Source organism: Sitophilus oryzae, unplaced genomic scaffold, assembly GCF_002938485.1.
Source record: "Sitophilus oryzae breed Bouriz unplaced genomic scaffold, Soryzae_2.0 scaffold_1389_pilon_pilon, whole genome shotgun sequence".
Lineage (NCBI taxonomy): Eukaryota > Metazoa > Arthropoda > Insecta > Coleoptera > Curculionidae > Sitophilus > Sitophilus oryzae.
Genome location: NW_022146047.1, coordinates 2,599,091 through 2,626,542, shown reverse-complemented (window position 1 = coordinate 2,626,542; position 27,452 = coordinate 2,599,091). Strand labels below are relative to the sequence as shown.

Below are 27,452 nucleotides of genomic sequence, written 5' to 3'. Positions count from 1 at the left end.
TCATGCAAAACATTTATATTTGAAATGGGAAGCACAAGAACTTTCAAAAACCCTAAAATATACAGGGTGTTCCTTAAAAAAAGTAAAGTTACAATTTTTTTCTTAAAAATCTGATCGCCTTTTGTTTACTTTCATTTTACTTTCTGGAGGTACAGGTAAAACTTTACAACAGTAGCAACTCCTACACTTAAAGTTTTTTACTACTTCCAATAGGTTAGCCTGCATATATGGCATTAAATAATTGTCTCTGAAAACCGTGTATATTATACACAACATGAAATTCTATATATTACACTAGGCCCTAAAATGCCATGAAATATATAGGCTTTAAAAAAAATACTAAAGAAACAGATGTAAGTGAGGTCCACAACTTGACCTTTTTCATAGGAATAAATCGCCTTACGTAAAACAATACCACTAATACGTGATCGGAATTAACATAGTATGTATTACGAATGTTTTAAAAAACACACCAGCCTTATAATTATTTTCCATTTTAAAAGAATTTTGAAAAGGCTTAAAACTAAATATAAAAATAATGATTTAACGAATGACTTGCAACTTTTGAAAAATAAATATTCGTGTTATTGCTATTAAACTGAATGATGATGATGCCTTTTCTAGAATCTTGTTACCTACAAGAAAAATAACAAAAATTAAATATGTCGAACCTCAAACTTTTTTCCACTTTTTGCTTAGACAAACATCAATTTTGTGTAACCAAAATTGCATTTTGCATTTGCCCATCACTGATGACAGAGTGTGATCACCCCGAGAAATTTCAAGATGTAGTGAAATGAAAAATGCAGTTGCAAGTAGGATAAAGATTTGTTTGCAGTATCTTAAAAAGGAAGAAAAGAAACCATATTATGATATAGCACTCTGCAGGGAATATAAAAAGACGAGACAATGAGGGCCAATTCTGATACACCCTTAAAACATAGACGATGTGCGTCTTCAGCTGAGGGATGAACAAGGGGCCCAACAGGACCAATGGATTGTAGACCATATGGATTACCTTCCCTGGACCGATTAGAATAGAACAGAATACTTAGTTGTGAAGCTTTCCTACACTATCGCTGTAGTTCATATCTGTGACAGCCGATTGGGATTTATTTGAAATCCTTGTTAAACGTTAAATATTACAATAATAACAAATCAATATTAATCACAGTATTGTAATATATCATCCAGTCATTATCGACAACTTTGGCACAGGGTTTTAAACATAGGTGACCTTAAAGTTAAATGCTATTTCTTAGCCTACCGTAACGCCTGTTAATATACCTAGTTTGTCGGAGAACTATTTGTATTCTATTTTATTTTGAAACTGAAACGTTTATAAGTTATTTAGGATCGGTTGTCATTGTCGCTATCAAGGACTTCAGCCATATTTTTATTAAGTTAAACTCGAAATAAATTGTTATTTTCAGGTCCACTGCAACGCTCGTCGTTGTAATAATTATTTTATTCCTTAATAATTACTTTAATATGAAGCAAATACATAATTAAATATAGGAAACCAGTATTTTTGTTTTCGTTTTTATTATTAAATGTTTCCTATTCGTGTAAAATGTTGTTGACATTATAGATTAGATGATTTAAAAACTCTGAACCAAACACATAATTATCAAAAAATATTATAACTTTGTGCTGTTATAAACAACTGCAGATCCCATTTAAATTTTAAATATTAAACCCACAGAAAATAAAGTACGTATACAGAGTCTACGAAAAAGATAAGATAATACAAATTATTAATGACTATTTGTGAATTAATACACTGAGTTTTTCTTATCGAAAATTCAATCTATTTTAGTTACAATTTTAGTTGTAAAGTAAATAATTCAATTTTTACTCTGTACAATTTCATAAGGAGACGATATTTTATATTTTCTTTTAGCCAAAATTATGTAATACTTGCACTTATTTCTGGGACACCCTGTAGAATGAAGGAAAACTAAAAAATTATTGAAGTTTTTCCAATAATATTTAAAATGGGTTTCATGGTTTCATTATAGTTACGAAAATACAGTTAGATGAATAAAACGCACTGAACAGTCAATATTGTTTCAAATAAATATAAAATTTTGCTAAATATATTAAGAATAACTAATTTCTTACTTATTTGTTTCAAAATTACCAACAAATCGACTCAGTAGTAAATATATGACCTTTATTTTATGGTTATTATTATAAAAATCAAAGCTCATATTTTAAGTATGTATTTAATTACTTTTGACATATGTAGGTATACTTCCTTCCTCTACAAACAAGATTCGCAAGCCTTATAAATTAGTATCCTTTTAATTTAAACGTACATACTATTACCAACAATTGTGAATAATATTTATTATACTGTTGTCAACTTGAAATACATAATTAAAAATATATCTTTCTATAATGTTTGAACTTTGTAACAACTAAAAAGCTTTACCACCTGACCTACCAACCAAAACCACCGTTTAATACACAAAGCTTTCTCAAAAGGTTCAGACCTCACAATGACACAAAATTTTTTAAGTTATTTTCATTTTTCTAGATAATCTCCTTCAAAACAATGTACCGGGTGGCCAACTAAGAATGGACGCCGGCTGTATCTCAGAAACTACTTATCGTATAACTTTAAGAAAAAACATCTAAAAAGTAAATCGGCTAACAGCAGTCGCTGGAAATTATTTTCAAGTTCGAAAAATGTCCGCTAGGGGGCGTTTCTCTGATAACCAATAGGAAAACAGGGTTTTTCTCAAAAATATGCAGGTGAACAGGTATTTTAAATACTACTATTGTAATTATCGAGAAATTTGTATTTTTTTTTGATACAGAGTGTTTTGCTCTATCTCTTAAAATAAAGTGGTGAAGGAAGGTTAAACATGCTTTTATTAAAATAAGGATAACTCTGGTTTAGGTTACCCGATTTAAACAAACTAGGGCTCGTTTAAAAGAACTTTTCTTCCTTAATGATCTCCAGTATAAATTTTGTGTCCATAAATTGTTTCGTGGTAGCTAGAGGACGCTGTTTGACATTATAACAGATATTGCACTTTTGCATAAAAAATTTAAATAGGATGCCACATTTCTCTTTGCACATTTAAATAGAGCACAAAATTTCCAAAATTTTAGCGCAAACCGCAACTTTCTATCTTCTCTCTAACCGCTGATTTTAAGAGAACAAATCATGTTAGACTGCCGCTTAGGATTATATGGTCTAAAATTTATAGTAGTAGGCTAGGAAACAAAAAGAGATAAATTGGTTACAATAAAATATCAAAACATATATTTTAATTTCATTTTAATACCATTTAATTGTTATTTATGCATGTTCGTTCTTGATTCGACTCCATAAATTAAAACCCAAGCATATTGAATTTGATGACCTAGCAGGCCATGAAAATATGCCGCTCTAGCGTCTCTATCTACTAAAGTAAGTGGTATCCAAGAAGCCCCACACATTTATAGTAAAATAAGCGGCACAACTGCACCAACTGCATCAACTACACCAACCGCATTCATGCTGATGAAATTGCAACAAACGCAATTTCATTATGATGGACCCCGAACAAAATTGGCAAATAATTTCTTAGAAATTATGGCTAGTTCATTTCATTCAGATAATTAAAAAAGTCCGGAATTTGCCATCCTAGAATTCCTGCCAAACATTTACCGACCAACGGCTGAACTACTTGCATCAAGGGTAGATTTGGACCGGTAGTGCATATTGTTAAGTTTCGCACTTTTAGTGGTATATGAAAAGTGACCCAAACGACATAAACTTTATAATATAATAATAAATAACACAAACAACAGGTAAAACACGAAAACAAGTGAATCAAGGACCAACTTGGATTAATAACTAAATGACGTTACATGAAATATACTCCTTGTTTTCGACCATAGGTAATTCGGCCGTTTTCTGTTAAAAGCAATATGGCGGCACAAAATCCCTAGAAATTTTAATAAAATTATTGATTGTCCGACTTTCGGATATTTTAATCTGAGATTACGTATAACTACTACTATAATTTTTAAACCATATAATTCTAAGCGGCAGCCTAAGATGATTTGTTCTCTTAATATCTCCGGTTAGAGAGAAGATAGGAAGATGCAGTTTGCACTGATATTTTGAAAATTTTGTGCTCTATTTAACTGTGCAAAGAGAAATATAGCTTCCTATTTAAAATTTTTATGCAAAAGCGCAATAAATGTTATGATGTCAAACAGCGCCCTCTAGATACCACAAAAAAAATTATGAAAACAAAATTTATACTGGAGATCCTTAAGGAAGAAAAACTCTTTTAAACAAGCCCTAGTTTGTTTAAATCGGGTAACCCAAACCACAGAGTTATCCTTATGTTAATAAAAGCAAGTTTAACCTTCCCCCACCACTTTATTTTAAGAAATAAAGCAAAACACTCTATATAAAAAATAATTACAAATTTCTCGATGATTATAATAGTAATATTTAAAATACCTGTTCACCTGCATATTTTTGAGAAAACCCCTGTTTTCTGATTGGCTACCAGAGAAACGCCACCTAGCGGACATTTTTCGAACTTGAAAATAATTCCCAGCGATTTCTCTTGGTCGATTTACTATTTTATTTTTATTAGAATTTTTTTCCCAAAGTTATACGATAATTAGTTTCTGAGATACAGCCGGCGTCCATTCTTAGTTGGCCACCCGGTACATACTGTAAGTATGGTGTAGCACAATATGTAAATGGTATTATCCTTGTTTAGGGTATTATCCTTGTTTATATAAGGGTATTATGTTACGTGTATTATGTCAGATGAGAGCATCATAATAAATAATAAATGTTTTTTTTTATTTTTTTTATATACGGGGTTGTTCACCACATACGACACGGAATATTTTAGCTAAACGATTAGATTTTTACAAATTGTAAGTTTTGGGTTCGTTGAAGGACTATTAGAGCTACAATTTAAAAATATTTTTACAAGATACAGAGTGTCCCAAATAAGTAAAAAATATTATAGTTGTATTTTTTTAAATGGAACACCCTGTATATTATTCTATTTTTAGATTCTACAATTAAAATAAAGGTAAATTTGATTAAGATTTATCACACTTAAACCTTAACGTTTTTGAAATATTTTGAATTTTATGAAATTGCAGAAAAAAAATTAAGGTTTCATTTCTCCAAGGGTATCAAAGTTTTTAATACTAAATATTTACTGAAGATTGTTTATTGATCAGATATTGGTGTTGCAATAATAAAAATTCTATTACCTTATACAGAGTGTCCAAAAATTTATATTAAATAATTACTAGCTTTAAACGGCAATAACTTGTTTAATTTAAATGGAACACCCTGTATATTTTACGTGAATCATATGCACAATTTAATTGTCTATCAAATTGTATTATGCCATTTTTTACTCTTCAAGTTTTCGTAGAAAATGCATTTTCTTATAATTTAGACCTCATTAAGCACTATACCCATGGAATATTGACATTTTAGATTATTTTTAAAGATGTAACAAATTCTCAAAGAGTACAGACACTAATATTGTCGATATAGTTCGCTTATTTCATTAAAAAATAAAATAAAAAACTGTTTAATATTTTTTTGTTAAAGAGGACCAATTAATATGATCCCAGTATTCAAACTAAATAATTAATTGACTGTCTACGTTGATTAATAATAATTGCTCCAAAACTAAAAAAAAAAGAATTTTGTGTGTTTATTAGACACTGCGGTAAAAAGTAACACTTTATAAATTTTATTTCATTTTTTGACGAATGTTAATTTATAAAAACAGAGACGTTCATTTTCAAAAATTATTATAATATTGATTTTTCTGAGCCAAATCCACATTTATTTAGAATACTTTATAAATTAAAACAATTTAAAAGTATGTAATTAATTAATTTTTGGTGGGAAATAATGGTGGTATATTTAATTGGTATACTCTTTTATAAAGATTTAAATAGTTTTTTGTATACCAATAGGCTTGCAATATTTACCACCTGTATATTTTGTACATATATGTTACTTTAAAATAATATGAAATGTCAATATTCCATGGGTATAGTGATAAATGAGGTCTAAATTATAAGAAAATGCATTTTCTAAGAAAACCTGAAGAGATAGGTAAAAAATGGTATAATATAATTAGATAGACAATTAAATTGTACATCTAATTTTCCTAAAATATATAGGGTGTTCCATTTAAATTAAACAAATTATTGTCGTTTAAAGCTAGTAATTATTTAATATAAATTTTTGGACACTCTGTATAAGATAGTAAACATTTTATTATTGCTACATAATATCTGATCAATAAATAATCTTCAGTAAATATTTGGTATTAAAATCTTTGATACCCTTAGAGAAATAAATCCTCAAAATTTTTACTGCAATTTCATAAAATTGAAAATATTTCAAAAACGGTAATCTTGTAAAAATATTTTTAAATTGTAGCTCTAATAATAGTCCTTCAACGAAGCCAAAACTTACAATTTGTAAAAATCTAATCGTTTAGCTACAATACTCCGTGTCGTATGTGGTGAACAACCCTGTATTATACTATATCTTGAGTATTAACTAACTTTCCAATTTTCGCGATCGAAATCCCGGAATTGAGAATGGGATCCCGGGATTTCGGGGTTTGGAAACCCTAGTGTTAACTGAGTATAGGTTATTTAAAGAACAGACTGATATAAAACCATTTAAATCACTATTGAAGTTAACTTAAAACGTGTAATTTTTTTGACAAAAAAGAGCATATTGAATGTCAAAAACAAAGAAAAAACTGCTTTTAAATTTGTTAATGAATAAGAATTAATTTAGAATACGTAAAAATAAAAACTGGATATTTATGGGATATTGGATTAGAATAGCCATTACGTACATATTTATGCACTAAGTATTAACATTTCAAAAATTTATAATGGCAGATCCAGAGTTACCTACAGCATTGCAATTTTTAAATAACAAATGATACATGTAAAAACTTAAATAATGTAAAAATACAGAGGATAAATACCTAATACACACAGCTAAACTATCGAAGAGGAACTAATTAAAATAATAATTGATTATTTTACGTATTTTATTTAAATAAAAGGTAATACAGAGTCTACGAAAAAGATAAGATAATACAAATTATTAATAACTATTTGTGAATTAATACATTGAGTAGGATTTTTCTTATCGCAAATTCAATCTATTTTAGTTACAATTTTAGTTGTAAAGTAAGTAATTCAAAAATGGTCAAAAATACGGATGTTAAAAAAAGTTCAACGCTTTACTTACTACGCGTGAGTATTCGGGAAATTCTTTAAAATTTTACCTCTAAAAAAAGGATGCAAAAAAATCGAGATTTTTTAAAAAAATATATATTTTTTTATTTTAATCAGATTTTTTTTTTACTTTAATAGGATTTTTTTTTATTTCGATCAATTCTCTATTTAAAGTCAAATCCTAAATGACTTTTTCCACATCGGTCATCAATATATTTTATTCTGTAAGCTTTCCCGATGTCCCTATTTCCGCGAAAAAAATCGCCAGCCTAGATGAAATGGATTTTATTTAGAAAATGATCATGCCTGTCATGAAGTCGAGAATAAAATTAGTACAATCTAATGTTCAAAGTGCAGAGTACTTATTGCAGAACTAAATGTCGGTAGGAATTTGGAATGAACATTATTTCAGTTTACTAAAGTGTAAAAAAGGTACTTAAAATACTTAGTAGCCGCCGCGCCGCACTATACTTAATAGTCGCAAACAGATAGAAGTAATCTACAATGAATAAAATTAATTTAAATATTTTTTGTCGAAATTTAAAAATGTGAACTTATAAACATACAGAATGTGGATAACATAGGAGGTGGGAAGTGACAACATTGCATTCTCTCCAAGCACTATAAACAAATTTCCGGAAACTGAACAAGCGGCACTCAAAAGTTTTTCAATACTTTCCGGAAAATTTCATGAAACATGTTCATAATATTTTTCGCAAAGAAAACATCAATCATGGGCGTGTTTTTGGAGTCGAACTATACTACCAATTAAAATACTTGCACTTATTTATGGGACACTCTGTAGAATGAAGGAAAACTACGATTTCAATATTACTTTAGTGCGATCAACATGAACTGTAACCGGGACGGCGTGAAATACATAGCGAAAATTTCTGATTTCTGCCGTATACAGTGCTGCGGTCGGAATTTTTTGAAATCAACTGAAATGAACCAACAACGCCATAACGGCAGATCGAGAGTTACCTACAGCATTGCAATTTTTAAATAATAAATGCCAAAAATGTAAAAAAATGTAAAAATACAGAGGATAAATACCTAATACACACAGATAAACTATCGAAGAGGAACTAATTAAAGTAATTAATCACTGTTATCCGTCGGTCAATATAACTTCACTTTTTAATTACAAATCTTACTCTGTTAACCAAAGTTTCACAACGTTACATTTCTATACCTAATAATATCGGATAGATATCAGGTACTCTGTTTTTATCAAAGTATAAGTTTATCTAACAATAGATAAGTAATAATTAGCATACAAAAAATAGAATACCTATGAGAAACCGCTATTAACAACATGATAAAAACGATATACATTTTAATCAGTTTCCGCAAATTAAAATGGGGAAATAAAGCTTCATTCAGAACCTAGCAATTAGTGGAATAAATTAGTGGTTTCAATTACACTTTATACTTTTTAGTTTACGATCATTCAAATGTTTAAAAAAACACAATTAAAATTAATAGAATATCCTAGCAACAGCTTGCGTTGGTCAGTAGTTGTACCTGTATGGTTGTATCCATAGAGGAAGCCTAATATTTAGCTAATAAAACAATCAACTTTTGATTTCTAACCACAAGTTCTCTTCACGAAAGATGATCAATGGCCAAAATGACATTTCTGGCAAATTTTGAAGTATAATTAGTGGAAAAGTTAAAAATTTGATAATTTTTTCTACTAATTGAAAATGTCTTTGACGTTCTGAATGCTTACATTGAAATTAAAGGAACAAACTTCTACACTAATTGCGAGGTTCTGAATGAAGCTTAAATTATATACCCGAAAAGTAATACAGTATGATCGAATAAAAATGGCGTCAGCGATGGCTATGAAATGAAGATCGCTGTCATTTTATACGTAAAAATTATATGGGAAATGTCATCGATCGTCATTTCCAAGCCAACTGGACGCCATTTTTTTTCGATCATACGGTATAACTCAAAAAACCTAATACTAGTACCTACATACATAATACACAATGAAATAATATAAACCAGGTATTATATAACCGGGTGCGTTTCAAAAGTGGCTGACCCCTATAACTTTTTAATTTTTTCAGATAAAAAACGAGATTTGATATGTTAGTATATATGACATAAATTAGTATTGATTGACGTATTCAATTCTTTTCAGTCACTTCCTGTTTCACCGGAAATAACTACAACTTTTGATTTTTGAATTACACCCTCGTTCCATTTGAAAAAATTGAGATATTATTAGAGAACAACGGCATACGGTCGAGTCGGCCGCTGCTGGCACGTAGACGTAGACGTAAAGAATCTTTTAAGTGTATAAAAAATAAAAATATAAGAAATGCGCATGCGTACGTAAAGGTTTACGTGTTTGTAAGCCGACTCGACCGTATGCCGTTGTTCTCTATTATGTGTAAAAATACGATTTGGCTATCTTTTAATTTAACCGGCCAGGACAAGACACGAAATACATTAGACGATCAAATCTATTTTTCCAAGGTCCCTTGGTTAAAAATTAGTGCAGTTAACACAGCCATGGCATTCTAGATTGAAATTAAAAATACGATTTTTTTAAGCGAGAATCTCAAAAGTTGACATATGATATGTCATTCTACTCAGTGTGTCATTTTCTATCAAATAAGGTAAAAAAATACCGAGAGTGCCATTTAACAATCAAAAGTTGTAGTAATTTCCGGTGAAACAGGAAATGGCCGAAAACAATTGAAAACGTCAATTTATCCTAATTTATGTCATATACTGAAATACCAAATCTCAATTTTTTATCTGAAAAAATAAAAAGGTTATAGGAGCGAGCCACTTTTGAGACGCACCCGGTATATACATATGTATGTAGGTATGATTACCAGATGCATTAAGGATGTTTTGCTACACACTCCGTGCTCCGTTGTAATTTTTGTTATTAGTTTTAACCTTGAAAATATAATTCATATCTAAGTACTGACAAAAAAAAGACGCACACGATATTTTTCAGAGATCAATTAGGTACTAAACGAGCTATACAACACAAAAATAAAAGTAAATTTTATACTTAAAATTGAATTTAACCAGGTTACCCACCAGGAATATCATGATCATGATATGCTATATGTAAATTATGAAACATTTCAATTTCCATTAGGTACCTACTCTATGTAAATTACATTCAGTTTTAAAAATCGCAAAAATATTTACCTAAACCTGTGCCTAAACTAAAATTATACATACAGACAGAAACAAAAATAAATGTTTTAACAAAACATTTGAACAAAAAACATTACTTATTAATATAAATATTATTATTAAGTATATTATATTTATATCGCAAGTACCTATGTATGTGTTATTATGTAGATACTTGATAGTTTCTAGCAAAGATATTTTAAATATCTTTGGTTTCTAGCAATTAATTATTAGCAATTATTTTCTGTTTGGAATTTTGATATTCTAAATAATTGCCAATAGGTAATTTCTAAACAATAATTAAGTTGAATATAACCTTAATATAATATTTTCCGTTAAATTTTATAAACTGTAAACTTAAAATGTACTAAATCATTTATTGGAAATTGGAAATAATTATGATGAGGTCAAAGTTTAAAACTGCGCGTCTAATAATTCTTACATTTGAATAAGATTAGACATAATACATATTAATTGTTAATATTCACCTTATTAATTGCAAAACTAGAAAAAAAAATAATACCCCTAGCCCCTAGCAACAATTGGATGTGGGTAGCCAAAAACAAATTGTGAAAATTTGAGAAGGGTAATTAAATTTCAAGATATTGAATTAGGCATTTCAAACTGTTTAAAAATCAACTATTTCAAAAGAAAAAAGAATACCTCTATGCTGATAACACTGATCATTACATTTTAAAGTGAACAAATGAAAGTTAAAGCTCAAAACATATTAAACAGAAATATCTAAATAGAATAATGGCAATTACCTTACAATAGATTTTCTTCAATCACTATAAAAATATAATCGACAATATAAAGTATTATAAAAGCGACAAATAAAAATGAAAACGAAAATTATTGTAATAAATTAAAAATCATAACCTACGTATCTTCAGAACTCAACCACTCACTGCTCTCCTCACTCACTTTCTATTTCTATCTCTGTTTTTTTGTCATTTGTCATCAACAAGCGAATGACCTTGACTGGGTTAGGTCACGTGAAACGGTAGCAAAATATCTAGATGGACTAGATGAGAAGTTCAAATTAAACTTTAAGAACAAATTGATTAGTAATTGATTAGTAATTATTTACCTGTTATTTTACAGTATTTATATAAAAGTATCTTACAGAACCCATCAAATTATAGTAAAACAAAAATATGCCTAACATACACTTTATATTAAAAAGGTAAGATCGTGCATCGTGTATAGGCAACTAAAGATACTACAGGATCGAAAAAAATTGGCGTCAAAGTGGCTTTTGAAATAATAGTTGATATAGACTTAGATTATTATACATACTTACTCTGTATCATGACTTTCTCTGAGGATATAGATAATAATTTCTGTTGCCCAAATCCTGTGTTTCACACCTATATACAGGGTGTTTCAAAACAAATGCGAAAAACTTCAGGGGGTGATTCCATGTTCAAAATAAAGGGTAGTTTACTTCATAAACGTTGGATCAAAAGTCAACCATTAGGGAGATATCGCGGTACAAAGATGGCGGAAAAATAATGTTCTTATTTTTTATCTTGAAAACGAAAAGAGATAGACTTGGATAGACTGATGAAATTTTATGGAAGCATTACTGTTATGAAAACACACTTTCTGGTAATTTTTTCACTTTTTTAAAATGAGTGGAAGGGGTTGAAATAAACTACTCCTATCATTCTTGTTAACGAAATTTAAAGAAAAATCTTATCAAACACATGCAAAAAAATTAATTTGGATAGTTTAGTTTGTTTAGAAACTTTTTTATCTCTTGTATTTTTTTTATAAAACTCACCGATTTGAAATTAAAAAATAAAATGTAAAGCATTACATGTCAGGACTAAAAATATTTTTAGATTAAGAATCTAGTGATAATAATGATAATAATAATAATCTAGATAATAACGTATTATTGCAGTAAGGTAATGTCAAATAAAACAATATTAGAAACATCCTAAAAGTGACAGCGGCCGACTAGATTTTTCCTAAAAAATTACAGCTGCCCACTAGATTCTTTATCTAAAAATGTTTTTGTCTTGACATGTAATGCTTTACATTTTATTTTTAATTTCAAATCGGTGAGGTTTATCAAAAAACACAAGAGATAAAAAGTTTCTAAATAAACTAAGCTATCAAATTTTTTTTTTGCGTGTGTTTGATAAGATTTTTCTTTAAATTTCATTAACAAGAATGATAGGGGTAGTTTATTTCAACCCTTTCCACTCATTTAAAAAAAAGTGAAAAAAACCAGAAAGTGTTTTCATAACAGTAATGCTTCCGTAAATTTCATTAGTCTATCTCTTTCGTTTTCAAGATAAAAAATAAAAACATTATTTTTCCGCCATCTTTGTACCGCGATATCTCCCTAATGGTTGACTTTTGACCCAACGTTTATAAAGCAAACTACCCTTTATTTTGAACAAGGAATCACCCCCTGAAGTTTTTCGCATTTGTTTTGAAACACCCTGTATATACATTTATATCTTATATAGACTTTTACATCATGTCAATAGGCGGATAAACCTATAACCATAAAAATAGCCCCAAATGCAGATAAATTTAAAAAACAAACAAAGGGTATACCCTTTGGGAATACCTTATCCTACTTAGATCTACTATACATATAGATAATCGTATTCTAAATAGACTTTTATCAAATTATAGAAAAACCTCTTCAGCAGCACACGTTATATTCACATAAATATGTGATAACTCTTATTTGCTCACAGATAACGGAACAAATAAAAATGTATAATAGTTACTACATATCTTAGAGCATAGATGTTCCCTCAGGAAGTTACAGCTACCCCTCGAAAGTGTAAATAAAAATAGTATATTTTGTTTGTTTTTAAGAACATTGGTAGGTAAACCATTTTTCTTGAAATTTTGTACTCTTGCATGCATTTTAATGGTGGGTTCATACAGCGAAATAAAATAAAATAAGAATAAAATATTCCAAGTCATCTGTGACGCCAGTGGCAGATACACGGGGGCGTGGGTCTGGTTAGGGTTGGTTTTTGAGGGGGGGTCTTCTTCGTGGGCACAAGCCTCTTTTTGGTTCAGTTATGTAATACGATATTATTAATTTATTATGTCAGAAACCACTCCGGAATATGTATTTTGAGTAAAATTTTGTGTCTAGCCCCCCCCTTTCCTGAATCCCGGATATATACCCAATAATATACCCTATGATAAAAAAGGGCGTCAAGTTATTAACACGCCGCTGTGTTGAACTGGTAGATGTATATAAATATATTTTTTAATAGTTTTTTATATGTATGTATAGTCTGCCCAACAAGAGAGGATAGCTACATGAGGCTGACAGTTGTGATTTTGGTATTAATTCACATGTAAATTGTATTTTCTGTCATTTGCTGGATGTAATCTGTCGAAATCTTCCCGAATTCATTGGACAGACTTTATCTCTATAATAATAACACTTGTATATTTTTAGGTATTTTATTATTTTTTTATAAAATATTTTTATGTAATAAAGATATTTTTTTATAATCTCAATTTATAAAATTTAATTTTCTCTAGTTATTTCAATATTCCATAAAATATGAAAATATATATTTAATCCAAACAACATGAAGATCAGAAAAACACAAATAAAACTAAAATGAAATAGATACTGGGGCTCAATGGTAGATAAAGCACGACGTACTTGTATAAAAATAATACTTATATATCTTTAAGAACAACAGTTTTTCAAGAAATGCGTTTTGGTCTTTTTACAGCGGCTATTCCCCAATCCTAAAAAAAGCAATATGTTTAATCTGACTTATATTAAAGTGCATAAACTACAATACGACCGAAAAAAGGCGTCAAAGACGGCTGAGGAATGACAATCGATGATAATTTTGGCGAGGTCAAGCCCTAGAGGTTATTATTTGGCCCGTAGGCAATCATTTTTCACATCTATTTTTTAGTGGCTTACTGCCAGTTGGCCTTAAGAACGTTGTAATTTATTTTTATATTGAGTAAAACGGATTTTCAAATGGTGTATAGCTCAAAATTCGAGAAAAATATTTTTTGGAAATAGACTTGGGTCTGGAGACATCCTATCCTTTTTAGTTTTGGTTTTTCTTTTTTCTGCGGTGTTAGTTTTTGACAAGTTTTATGTCAATTTTTAGTAAAGGGCCTCTAGAGACCGACCTTGTCAAAATTATCATCGATTGTCATTATTCCCCAGCCGTCTTTGATGCCGTTTGTTTTCGATCATACGGGACTTACCGTCTAATCTTTCACCGATTTGTAGAACATTCTCCTTAACATCATTTTGTTCCTTAATTAATTTATCAAACGATAATACGGCTATTCTAGAAAACAATTTGTTAATGTTCTTTCCTGATTTGGAAGAAACTGTCCAGTATTCCGCTTTCAATTCTTTGGCAAGTTTAAATGCATCAGACAAAATACACTTGTATGAAAAATCATTCTACAACATATTGTATACGTTATACAGATATATTGAAAACAAAACATTAATGTAATTTATGTAATAAACTTACAAGCAAGTCTTGTTTGGTACCAACCAAGAAAACTAAAGGGTTAGTATGTCTATTAGCATTAAGTGCTTCCACCAGCCATTGTCTTGAATGTAATAAGCTTTCATAATTCGTTAAATCAAAACATATAACAATAACTAAAAGAAAAAAATACATTCTTTTTAAATCATCTAATGTCCTTATTGATATAATTGCGTTTGTGTAAATAATATACAGGTCCGGCAATGGTGCGTCGGGCCTCTGTAGCTACTAGAATAAAAAACTTGGAAATCTTGTATAAGTGCAAACCTAAAGCACAGAGTACGGAATATTCTGTATGTAAAAATATATTATACTAGTTGAAGCCTGGCACATCCGCCACGACACACAATGCTTCGCATATATGGACAATAATCAAAATTCTGGAAATTTTTTTTTGCTCCTATATCAGAGATATATAATCGAAATACCACAAACAGGATTACTTTTATTGTTAGGATACTCGATATCGTTACAAAACATTATGAAAAATGATAAAAATGTAGAAGAAATAAAATTGTCTTATCAATCGTTTACTGTGATTAAAACGAATCGTACCAACAAGTGCCTTTTCATTAAAAAAAAAACTAAACCTGCCATGGAAGCTAACCAAGGTAGGTATGTATTATTTTTGTACATTATGAAATATACAATTTTATTTTTGGGTACGAAGTTACACGGCAGTAAAAAATGACTGAAAATAATAATCTAGTCATTTTTTGTAATTAACTTTGATTAAACTTTTATTGAGTTCTACAACCATTGCCAAACATCTTGTACTTTAAGTTTTATTAAATAATGTGGACCTTGGGCTATTGAAATTGTAAAGTTTTTTTGCAACTACTGGCAACTTATGCTAGTATGATTTTTTTTCTGTCTGTATGTCTGTGTCACGAGAACTCCGAAACCGCTGGAGATATTTTGATGAAATTTTCAGGGAGAATACTGTTGGGGCTTCTAAGAAGCCGAATAAACTTTAGTTAAAATTTATGAACTTTAAGGATTTTTTTTACAGTTAAAAATTCTGAGACAGAAGATAATTTTTCTTAAAGTTTATTTTAGTTTACGTTCACGATTGAGTTCATTTGATTTATTATTTACAATCAAGATTTTTTCTTAATTAAACATGTTTTTGAAAACCCGTTTTTATGCTTTATTTCTTTTTTGTCCGCAAACCCTATCCTTCAAAGCACTGTGCGACATCAGGAAAAAAATACTTTTTATTTTTTTTTAATTAAATGAAAAACAAAAAATCCGGCGACGACAGTTTTTAGAAGAGCCATTTAGCTATCTTTTATTAAAAAAGCAACTTTCTAGAGCAAGTCGTTACTTCAGTAGAGACGACACAGATAAACATTAGCATTTTATATACCGGTTGCGTCTCAAAAGTGGGCTCACCCCTATAACTTTTTAATTTTTTCAGATAAATTCGAGATTTGGTTTGTTAGTATATGACATAAATTAGGATTGATTGACGTATTCAATTCTTTTTGGAAAAAAACTTCCTGTTTCACCGGAAATGACTACAACTTTTGATTTTTAAATGGCACCCTCGGTATTTTTTTACTTTATTCGATAGAAAATGACATTCTGAATAGAATGACACATATGTCAACTTTTGACATTCTCGCTTAATAAAAAATCGTATTTTAAAATTCAATCTAGAGTGTCCTGGCTATGTTAAAAACACTAATTCTTAACCAAGGAGCCTTGGAAAAATAGACTTGATCGTCTAATGTTTTTATTGTCTTGTCCTGGCCGTTTAGAAAATGCTCAAATCGTATTTTTAATAATATCTCAATTTTTTCAAATGGAACGAGGGTGGCTCATTAGCATAATTGGAAAAAGCATCTTTTTACGGATAATTTGATACCACACGCTTGGTATTTCGACTCAAATGTTCGTTACGAACCGCAAGTTATAATTTCAAATAAGCCATATGCTAAAATGTCAAAAGTTAACATATGATATGTCATTCTATTCAAAGTATCATTTGCTATCGAATAAAGTAAAAAAATACCGACGGTGTCGTTTAAAAATCAAAAGTTGTAGTCATTTCCGGTGAAACGGGAAGTGACCAAAAACAATTGAATACGTCAATCAATCCTAATTTATGTCATATACTAATATACCAAATCCCGTTTTTTTTATCTAAAAAAATAGAAAAGTTATAGGGGTGAGCCACTTTTGAGACGCACCCGCCGCGCCGGTATGTAGATTCTTTATTTATTTATAAAGGAACTAAATATATTTACCTATGATATTTACTCATATCTTACGATTATGTAAAGTGATCTGAAAGGAAGCCAACCATGCAGTAATATACAGGGTGTTCCATTTTAAAAAAATCATGCCGGTCCACTCAGACTTTTTTGAGAATTAAAAAACAAACATTTTTTGTATTTAAAATATTTCAAAATTTTTAACGGTTTTGCAGATACTCGCAATATTATTTCATATATGGCTCTTTCAACGGTAAAATACGAGAGAAAATTCATTGTGTGGCTTTGATAAAAATTTGCGGAGGAAAATGGCCATATGAAATTTAAAACCGCGAATATCTGCGAAACCGTTAAAAATTTTGAAATACTCTAAATACAAAAAAATGGTTATCTTTTAATTCTCCATGTATTAAATAATTAATATATGTAATATACAGGGTGTTCCATTTAAAAAATGAAGAAAAATGATTTTATATTTTAGAAAGTTTGGCGTAGAATTTTGAACATCTTGTGTGATTTAAGATTACGACATTTATAGCAAACTAAGCACAGACCATCTAAAGTTAATACCTAATATAGTTTTGATTTCAGGACAGATTCTTGAATTTGTAATAATTTTTTTTTAAGAAATGCTGAAAAATATATACAGGGTTGTTCACCATTTATTAATATCTCTGAAATCATCAACGATTATATTTACAAATTGTAAGTTTTGGGTTCGTTGAAGGACTATTAGAGCTACAATTAAAATATTTTTACAAGATACTGAGTGTCCCAAATAAATAAAAAATATCAAAGTTGCATTTTTTTAAATGGAACACCCTGTATATTATTGCATTTTTAGTTTCTACGATTAAAATAAAGGTAAATTTGATAAGGTTTATTACACTTTAACCTTACCGTTTTTTAAATGTTTTCAATTTTGCGAAATTGCAGTATAAATTTTAAGGCTTTTCATTTCTCCGAGGATATCAAAGTTTTTAATACTAAATATTTACTGAAGTTTATTTATTGATTCAGTTATTGTGTTGCAATAATAAAAATTATACTACCTTATACAGAGTGTCTAAATTTTTTTTTAAATAATTACCAGCATTAAACGGCAATAACTTATTTAATTTAAATAGAACACCCTGTATATTTTATGAGAATCAGGTGCACAATTTAATTGTCTATCAAATTGTATTATACTACTTCTTACCTATTCCTTCAAGTTTTCGTAGAAAATGCATTTTCTTATAATTTAGACCTCATTTATCAATATACCCATGGAATATTGACATTTTAGATTGTTTTTAAAACAACAAATGTGCAAAATGTACAGGCTAGTAATATTATCGTTTTTAGTAAAACGATAATATTACTAGCCCATTTGTATGCAAAAAGAAAACTATTTACTTAAATCTTTATAAAAGAGCATACCATTAATTAAATATACCACCAGTATTTCTGCCCAAATCCTAATTAACTACGTACCTACTTAATTGTGTTCGGTTAATGAATTATTTTAAATAAATGTGGATTTGAATCAAAAATCAATATAATAATAAGTTATGAAAATGAACGTCTCTGTTATTATAAATAACCATTTGTCAAAAAAGTTGTTAGTTGGTTCAGTGTTACTTTTAACCACACTGTCTAATACACATACATAATTCAGTTTTCTAGTATTTGGAGCAAATATTATTAATCAACGCAAACAGTCAATTAATGTAGTTTGAATACTGAAATCATATTAATTGGTCCTCTTTAACAAAAAATATTTAAACAGATTTTTAATTTTTTAATGAAATAAACGAACTATATCGACAATATTAGTATCTGTCCTCTTTAAAAATTTGGTACATCTTTAAAAATAATTTAAAATGTCAGTATTCCATGGGTATATTGATAAATGAGTATTGAATTACAAGAAAATGCACTTTCTACGGAAACTTTAAGAGATAGGTAAAAAATGGTATAATACAATTTGATAGACAATTAAATTGTGCATCTGATTCTCATAAAATATACAGGGTGTTCTATTTAAATTAAACAAGTTATTGCCGTTTAAAGCTAGTAATTATCTAAAATAAATTTTTAGACACTCTGTATAAGGTAGTAAAGTTTTTATTTTTGCAACACAATAACCGATCAATAAATAAACTTCAGTAAATATTTAGTATTAAAAACTTTGATACCCTCGGAGAAATGAAGCCTTAAAATTAATACTGCAATTTCACAAAATTGAAAATATTTCAAAAACGGTAAGGTTTAAGTGTAATAAACATTAATCAAATTTACCTTTATTTTAATCGTAGAAACTAAAAATGTAATAATATATAGGGTGTTCCATTTCAAAAAATACAACTTTGATATTTTTTATTTATTTGGGACACTCTGTATCTTGTAAAAATATTTTTAAATTGTAGCTCTAATAGTCCTTCAACGGACCTAAAACTTACAATTTGTAAAAATCTAGTCGTTTAGCTACAATATTCCGTGTCGTATGTGGTGAACAACCCTGTATATGTTTTTTATTTATTTATTAATATCTCTGAAATCATCAAAATATATTTACTCATATCTTAGGATTATATAAAGTGATGTGAAAAAAAAAGCGAAAAATGCAATAATATACAGGGTGTTCCATTTAAAAAAATCATCCCACTCACACTTTTTTGAGCCACCCTATAGAAGTTAAATATTTTTATGAAATACATCCTCGTACACACTTTACGTTTGCACATTTGTTTGCACCAAGGGGTAAACCGCTGACAAATATCTGTACACTAATGCCAAAGTAATGCCAAAAATACAAATTAAATACCAACATTTTTCAAATTATGCCCACTAATGCCCAAATTTGTCAAGTTTTTTTATTCTATAGGAGCTACAGATCTCCGATCCACTTTTGCCGGTCCCTGTATATTCACCGGCACGAAAAACGGACACCTTAAAATTTTGATGTATTTTAAAGTTTAATATATTTTGTTCTGGTGAGCTGATTTTGATGATATTTAAGCAATATGTAGTCAAATTATTTTACTTTTTAGTACCTCTCCCTAAATGAAAAAAGTACCTATCTGCCAATTATACGAGGGAAAACAAAATGTTGATATTTTGGTGAATGTTTGAAACATCCTGTGGAATATGTTAAGACAGCAAGGAATTTAAAAATCTGGTACATATAGGCGTCTGCTTCAAAAACGAATATCTCCAAAAAAAAATAAAAGCTATTGAGATGAATCAAAAAGTAAATTATTGAGAAAAAATGCACCAAGATGATAAAATAAATTTTAAATTCTTTGTTTTTTTAACATATTCCACAGGGTGTTCCTAACTTTTAACATTTCGTTCTTAACATTTTGTGTTCCCTCGTATAATTGACAGATGGGAATTTCATTTTTTATTTAGAAAGAGATACTAAACAGTCAAATAATCTAGCCACAAATTGCTCAAAAGACCATCAAAATCGGTCCACTAGAATAAAATATATATAAAACTTTAAAACACGTCAAAATTTTAAGGCACAAAAAATTTTCGTGCCCCATTTGAGTGTATATTAAAACATAATTTGGTATTACCCATAATTTATATATAATATTTAACTCATATAAATGTTTTTTTTTTAATATTTTTAGAGAGATATATTACACATTTACCCCGTGCGGCACGATAATATGACTGTGCTATACTTTTAAACCTTTCTTGACCTGCAGTGTCCCATCTAAAAAATGTGCATATAGAGATTACATATATTTTACTCTCAATAACATGTTTTCAAAAATAGTAGACAATTATTAAACCTTACATCTGCAAAGAGTAAGACACTCCTAAAATTAAAAATTTTTCAATTTCAAAATCTACCCCTATTGTAGATTTATAATTGGCTTCGAACATTTTTTTTGTAAATCTAAAAATTAAATAAAAATAATAATTTAAAAATATATATAAGGTATATATTAAAACTGTTAAACACAGACCTATTAATAAGACTTGTTTTTCCTACACATGTGTCTCCAATAACAATAACTTTACACATCTTCAATGTATCAAACGCAAAATTTATTTCATTTGGTTGAGTCAAACAATATTGTTGTACTTTATTACTGAAATTGCTTGCCGTATAGGGAGTGCAATCAATATTATAAGGCTGAACATATTTATTTAATATTTGTTTTCTTGGAACGGAATCGTTCATATTTCGAAAAACTAAAATTGGTTGGGGTATGGCGATCGAGTGCAAATTGTGTTTGTATTTTTAAGATAAATGAAGCGTGCCACCATCATTACTAGTGGCAGTTCTAAGGGTTGGTTTTATATAAAATTCTGTACAGAATCTAGAAAAATAAAATCCAATTGGGTAATAGGAAAACAATTTATGAGCTTTTACTTATTTGTGTTTAAGGCGATCTAAAAATTATAGCTAAAAAACAGAGTTGATCAATTTTAAAATTTAAAATTCGCCCGCCAAATTTTGTAGTTAGTTACTTTAAAAAATATCTTTAGATTTTAGGCGTTTTAGGCTCCAATCCGTATTCTTATCTCTGTTTTATTTACCCAGCTAAAAAAAGATAAATATATTGCGAGAGTGGAAGTGGAATGAGAATTTATCAAAATAACTTATCTTCCGGTTGTCAGCGATCTGTCATTTCAAAAGTAAGGTTAACTTCCTTTTTGTGTGAATTTTTGAGAAAATGGCTCCTCCAAAGCCAAAATCAGCGGAAAAGCCCGGTAAGTTTCCTAAAATATGAAGCGATAAATAAAAAAATTACTACTACATGATTGCTTCAAAAAGAATCTTCAAATAATCTCAGTTTAAATGCAAATCCCATCAAAAACTTGATGTTAATTTCTCTTAACCTTATTGACATGACATACTGCCACATGGTAAACACTCTTATATTTTTCCAACTTTATAGTAACTAAATTGTCCTGAAAATTATTGTATTTTATGATATCATAACTGTAGTTATTCTTAATATTTATTTGAATTATATTTCCAATATTGTTTTAGCTGCAAAAAAAGAGGAAAAAAAGAAACCGTCCTCTGCCCCTTCCGGTTCAGGTGCTACCGGATCATCAAAAACCCCTGCACCGGCTCCCAAAGCCGCTGCTAAGGTAACAAAGCCCACAGCTAAACCGGCAGAAAAAAAAGCTGCCAGCAAACCAGGTCCCGTTAAAGCTGCCAAGGCTGCTAAGACTGCTGGCGCTTCTAAAACTGCTGGCGCTGCTAAAACTTCAGCTAAACAAGCCAAAGGTTAGTTATATTGATATGGTAGTTTTCAGTGTATTGTATTTGATTTTAATGTTATTTATTAGCTACTGGAAAACCAGCAGCAAAAGTTGCGGCAAGTAAAAAAGCAACAAAACCTACAGCTGCTAAAGCTAAGGTTCCACCAAAACCACTTTTGGCTAAGCCTAAGCGTAATGTACCTGTTAAACAACAAAAAGGTGTTGTTGGCAAAAAAGCTGCTGCCCCACAATCCTCCCCAGCTGTTGCTAAGGCACTTCATATAAGGAAGAAGGTAATTTTTGTTTTTTTTTCTATTGTTTTAGAATATCATTTATTATGATGATTGTTGTGTGGGAATCTCTCTGATTATTTATATGAATTGATATTCATAACACAAATCTGATTTCAGTAATATATTTTCAATTAGTATACCTGTATATTTTATTGAGACTGAAACATATTAAATATCCTTGATTTTAGGTTATTAAAGGACCCAATGGTACTCATGTAAGGAAAATTCGTACCTCAGTTCATTTTCACCGACCTAAAACTCTTAGGCCTCCTCGTAATCCTAAATATGACAGAAAAAGTGTACCAACCCGATCCAGAATGGATGCCTATAATATCATTAAGTACCCACTAACAACTGAAGCAGCAATGAAGAAAATTGAGGATAATAATACACTTGTATTTTTGGTTCATACAACTGCTAATAAACACCACATTAGAGCAGCCGTTAAGAAATTGTATGATATTAATGTGGCCAAAGTGAACACATTGATCAGGCCCGATGGTAAAAAGAAGGCATACGTTAGGTTAGCTAGGGATTATGATGCTCTAGATGTAGCCAACAAAATTGGAATAATTTAGGTTAATTATATTCAGATTTTGTATCTTATAAATAAAATTTGAATGTCTATAGTTTTTTTTTTCAAGAATAGATCCTTATTTTGATATAGAATGCTTTTATTTTAACTATAAACATAGGTCTTATAATGCATACTGTTCTGCTATGTTTACTTAAAATAATAAAATCAAAAGTATTTTTTATGGTTGTATGCAACCAACACTATTCATTTTAAACAGAGTTTTAAATATCCGTTTCAAAAATGCTATCCCTTTGTTTTAAAAAACTGACTTTCAATATTTTATTTATGGAGTGTAGTGGTTTGAAATATTGTAGACAATAAGCAGTGTTTCACTCTGAATAAAAAATAATTAATATTTTTATTCAAAAGTTTCACTATAGACCCTATCTTGAGTTTAATAAAGTGTACCATAGTGTGTTTTGGTGTATCGCAGTAAACTGGTGTTATTTTACTGTTGTAATTCCAAAAGTTCAAACTGTAATATTGAATTATGTACATTGTACATAGTTTGAAATGTACATAAGTTGGATAAAAACATGATTCAGGAGAATAAAACAATATTATTCAAACTATTTATTTATGAGAGTAGCCACATTCAACAATATCATACAAACAACCATCTGGGTGATTTTTTATAAACCAACAAGCCTTTTCCTTATATTTAGAACTTTCATTTATATTCAAGGGTTTTCTTAGACTAACTAAACCATTCTCTAACTGAAATATATATCTGTGATTTCTTAATAATGTTTGAAGACCTCCGCATTCATTTTTCAGTTGTTTTAAATTTTCTGAAGGCACAGTCTTAACTAATTCTTGAAGAGGAAACGATCCACCTTTGTTCCACTTGTCTCCATTTGACTTTACTATCCAGTTATCTGTTAAAAGTAACTTTTTCACACATGCTTCAATAATATTTGATATTAATGATTTGTCAAGTTGTGTGCAATTTCTTACTCTCTCTGTAGCTTGTCTTTGAGAAACTTGATTAGGAATTTTTTTCCCTAGATATATCTCCATACTAGATAATATTTCTTTATGTTTGTTATCATTTAGGTTTTGTCTCCAACCAATAATACAAGTTCTCCTTGTTGAAGGTATTCTTAATTTATCTATATTTACATTGAAACCACACCTCACTGAAATATCTTCGATGTATTTCAAGTAATCTGAGTAAGCACTGATAGAAGAATCTACTCGAACAAACTTTTCCCCATTAAAATCATAGGGACAACAGGGTAAAACAAAAAAGTTTGTTTGTGGGCTACTTTTCAGTGCAATTACAGGGATCCATGGTGTAAGTTCATCAGAATGATTGCCAATAATCCAAGTAGCATCAGGAAATACAGAAGAGGGTGTTACTGGCTTAAGCTAAAACCAAATGTTTTTTTTAATTGTCGCATTTTTGTTACTCGTTTAATACCTGCAACTTAATAGTTTCAGGGTAAAAGTCCCATATTGATCGTTTTCTGATATCTAAACCATATCCTTCATACCCTTCTTCGTTTAATAAATAAACTAAAAGCCCATTACCACATCCACAATCTACAAATTTCACAATATTTTTTTCTTTCCACAAACAAACAAGATAACTTGCAATAGCAATGTCTTCAAAAACATACTTCTGAGCTACTGTTCTGCATCTCTTTGGCCATTCCTAAAAAAAACAAAATATAATAAAGTCCCAGTCAATTGTTCTATTTACCTGAACCAACTTTGTGCCATATTTTTGTTTCAATGCACTATAAGTTAGGCAATATTCATCAACATTTACTAAAGATAAAGATTTTACATTATCCTTTGTTTCATCTAAACACTCAGCCCATTTTAATAGTTTGGTAAAAAGTTTCTCAGCCAACCATTCTGCTTGGGCTGTATCTGCATCTTCAAACGATTGAAGATTTATTTTTAAGATTGATGACTGTGTTAATTCTATTTCATAAGGAAACACTGGTGCAATAGATGATTCAGAATCTGTAACACTTAAAAATGTGATTTTTGTACTAGCTTTATCTATAATTATCACTTCAATAGCTTTAGGACAGTTTTTTAGCCTGGGATATAAAATTCTTACAGATACAAAGACTCCAGTATCAGCTCTATTAAATTCTTCTAATGTCTTCTTTTTGATCTCAATATTTTTATCATAAGGTCCAATAAGTTCTTTTAAAAAACCCTCTGTTATGACATTCACATTGATCTCTTCTAATTTTCTAAGTTCATATAAGATATTTGATCTATTTATCAACTCCTGTAGCTTAACACAAGAATGAAATCCAATTTCATGAAATAAAACTTGAGAGACTGCAGTAATTCTACGATTAATCAAATGAGGTCTGTTATGATACACCATAATGGCATTCCAAAATTTTTCTCTGGGAATAATTTCAGAACTGGTAACTAAAGGAACAGTAAACATTTTACTTTATTTTCCAAGATACTAAAAGGAACCAATTAGTAAAGAAATCAATTACTCCTATAATCAACTACAACCTTTTTTAAAATCCACTCACAGTCTTCGTAAGATCTTTGAATTATTTGTTTAATTCGTTCTGGATCACTTTCATTTACATGCTGCTTAAAACTCTGTAAAAAACAAGAAAAAAGTCTTTGAAATTAAATTCTTAAAATATGGTATGTAAAAAACCTAATGCAGCACTCTATTCTTCTAGTTTTCATTATATTAAAATACCTACGTATATTAAAACTGTAATAATATGTTTGGCCTGTGTCTATATCTTTTCTCTGATAATACTAGCAGAGATACTAGTGTCTTTCTATATATTTATCTTACTTGTTTTATCATAAATATGTAGTGTTCCTTTGGACCCTTTGGTAATTTATGACACTCTTTTAAAAGATGTTTATAAAGTTTCTTTGCAATATTCCCACTATTTGTTGTAGCATACCTTCGTATAACAGTTATAGTGTATAAATTTACATTAATAATCGGAGGAATAGAAATATGAAACATATTAAAATAATGAGGTTAGATTATCATTTAAAAAATTTATTCTTCATTGACCAAAAAAATACTGTCAAACAGTCACCATAGAAAAAAAAAATATCAAAATACATCAGGATCAGGGACGGGCATGTACGACAAATATAGTGAGCCTCACGTGCAGGGTTCGGAAAACTACATGTTAGTTTTAAAAACTACATAAACTACATTACATGTAGTTTATGTAGAGGGTGTAGTTTATGTAACCTATGTATGTAACTTTCAAATATCAAAGGTTTGAGGTGAGTTTATAATCAGTTGAGGCTTTAAAAACACATAATATTTTTAAGAAAACAGAAGAAATATGGCTTTAAATGTAATATTTACATCATATTATCTCTATTACACCTCATAAAAAGGAAAATTATTCATAATATCAATACATAGTTTATTAACGTAGTTTTCATGTAGCTAATGAACGCGAAAAGACGTAGTTTTTGAAGAAAAACTACACGTAGTTAATCAGGTAAATTACGTCTTAATTAACTACTTCCGAACCCTGCTCACGTGAGCCTCACCATCAGGGTTGTTAAGTAGTTTATGAAGCAAAAAACTACGCCAAAAACTACGCGTAGTTTTTTGTATCAACTACGTTTTAAAATTTAAAAAACTACCTTCAAAAACTACACAAAAACTACCTACAAAAATATAGTAAAACAGGTAAAGGTGTGGATCCGGTGGCTGACCTTGAAGCCCATATTTGCTGCATTTGATCATCGATACTACGCAAGCGCACATCGTCGATGTTGCCAAATTGCAGTTTATTTTCGCATTATTTGCAGTTAAAAATTTTTTTGAGTGTTAATCAATAATAATACAAATTCTATAATTAATTTTATAATTTCAAATTTATCTTGATATCCAAAATTAAGGAATGATATATAAAATTGTAATAATAATAACATTTATTTATATATTTACATTAGAATTAAAAATTATCATTAACGGATATTTTCTTAATGGTTAACTTATTAGAATTATTTTATTTCTTTCAAGTTATTTAATTTCTAGTTATTTACAGGCAACAATAGTTTTGATTATATGTATTGATGTATTGAAGTACTACCATGACGAGTCTTATAGAACAATACACGTCAATGGGAGATAGAGGTAACATTTTATTGTGATTTTACCTATAATTTTACTAATATAATATACTTTGATTAAAATGTTTGT

At 29.3% G+C, this 27,452-nt stretch overlaps 4 protein-coding genes across 9 annotated transcripts in view; 1 reads left to right on the top strand and 3 right to left on the bottom strand.

Moving 5' to 3' along the window:
* Window positions 1-11,417, bottom strand: part of LOC115875533 (NADPH--cytochrome P450 reductase) — a 42,822-nt gene extending 31,405 nt beyond the window's left edge. Inside the window, exon 1 of one of the 4 annotated variants that reach the window (XM_030891022.1) lies at window positions 11,327-11,417. The gene's annotated coding sequence lies outside the window, so the exon portion shown is untranslated. Of the gene's footprint in view, window positions 1-7,010; window positions 7,030-8,322; window positions 8,476-11,207 lie in introns of those variants that run through there. The other 3 variants (XM_030891020.1, XM_030891021.1, XM_030891023.1) reach the window with 3 other exon arrangements.
* Window positions 11,418-13,985: 2,568 nt separating this feature from the next.
* On the bottom strand, window positions 13,986-21,433 carry LOC115875538 (ras-related protein Rab-34). The gene is made up of 6 exons (XM_030891031.1): window positions 21,151-21,433; window positions 20,979-21,080; window positions 20,830-20,894; window positions 14,949-15,082; window positions 14,671-14,875; window positions 13,986-14,190 (listed from the first exon to the last, which is right to left on the bottom strand). The coding sequence occupies exons 1-6, from the start codon at window positions 21,366-21,368 to the stop codon at window positions 14,129-14,131; spliced, it is 786 nt and encodes a 261-aa protein (XP_030746891.1). The 5' UTR covers window positions 21,369-21,433; the 3' UTR covers window positions 13,986-14,128.
* Window positions 21,434-21,771: 338 nt separating this feature from the next.
* LOC115875537 (60S ribosomal protein L23a) lies at window positions 21,772-23,324 on the top strand. The gene is made up of 4 exons (XM_030891030.1): window positions 21,772-21,901; window positions 22,185-22,427; window positions 22,490-22,695; window positions 22,884-23,324. The coding sequence occupies exons 1-4, from the start codon at window positions 21,865-21,867 to the stop codon at window positions 23,271-23,273; spliced, it is 876 nt and encodes a 291-aa protein (XP_030746890.1). The 5' UTR covers window positions 21,772-21,864; the 3' UTR covers window positions 23,274-23,324.
* Window positions 23,325-23,832: 508 nt separating this feature from the next.
* On the bottom strand, window positions 23,833-26,298 carry LOC115875536 (probable tRNA (uracil-O(2)-)-methyltransferase). Of its 3 annotated transcripts, none has more exons than XM_030891026.1 (5): window positions 26,067-26,298; window positions 25,766-25,858; window positions 24,978-25,712; window positions 24,696-24,929; window positions 23,833-24,643 (listed from the first exon to the last, which is right to left on the bottom strand). In XM_030891026.1, exons 3-5 carry the CDS (start codon window positions 25,689-25,691, stop codon window positions 23,846-23,848), a joined length of 1,746 nt encoding a protein of 581 aa, XP_030746886.1. In that variant the 5' UTR covers window positions 25,692-25,712; window positions 25,766-25,858; window positions 26,067-26,298; the 3' UTR covers window positions 23,833-23,845. The 3 variants fall into 3 exon arrangements, with proteins under 3 accessions (XP_030746886.1, XP_030746888.1, XP_030746887.1); XM_030891028.1 differs by having other exon boundaries at window positions 26,182-26,266; XM_030891027.1 differs by having other exon boundaries at window positions 25,969-26,108.
* Window positions 26,299-27,452: the final 1,154 nt, after the last annotated feature.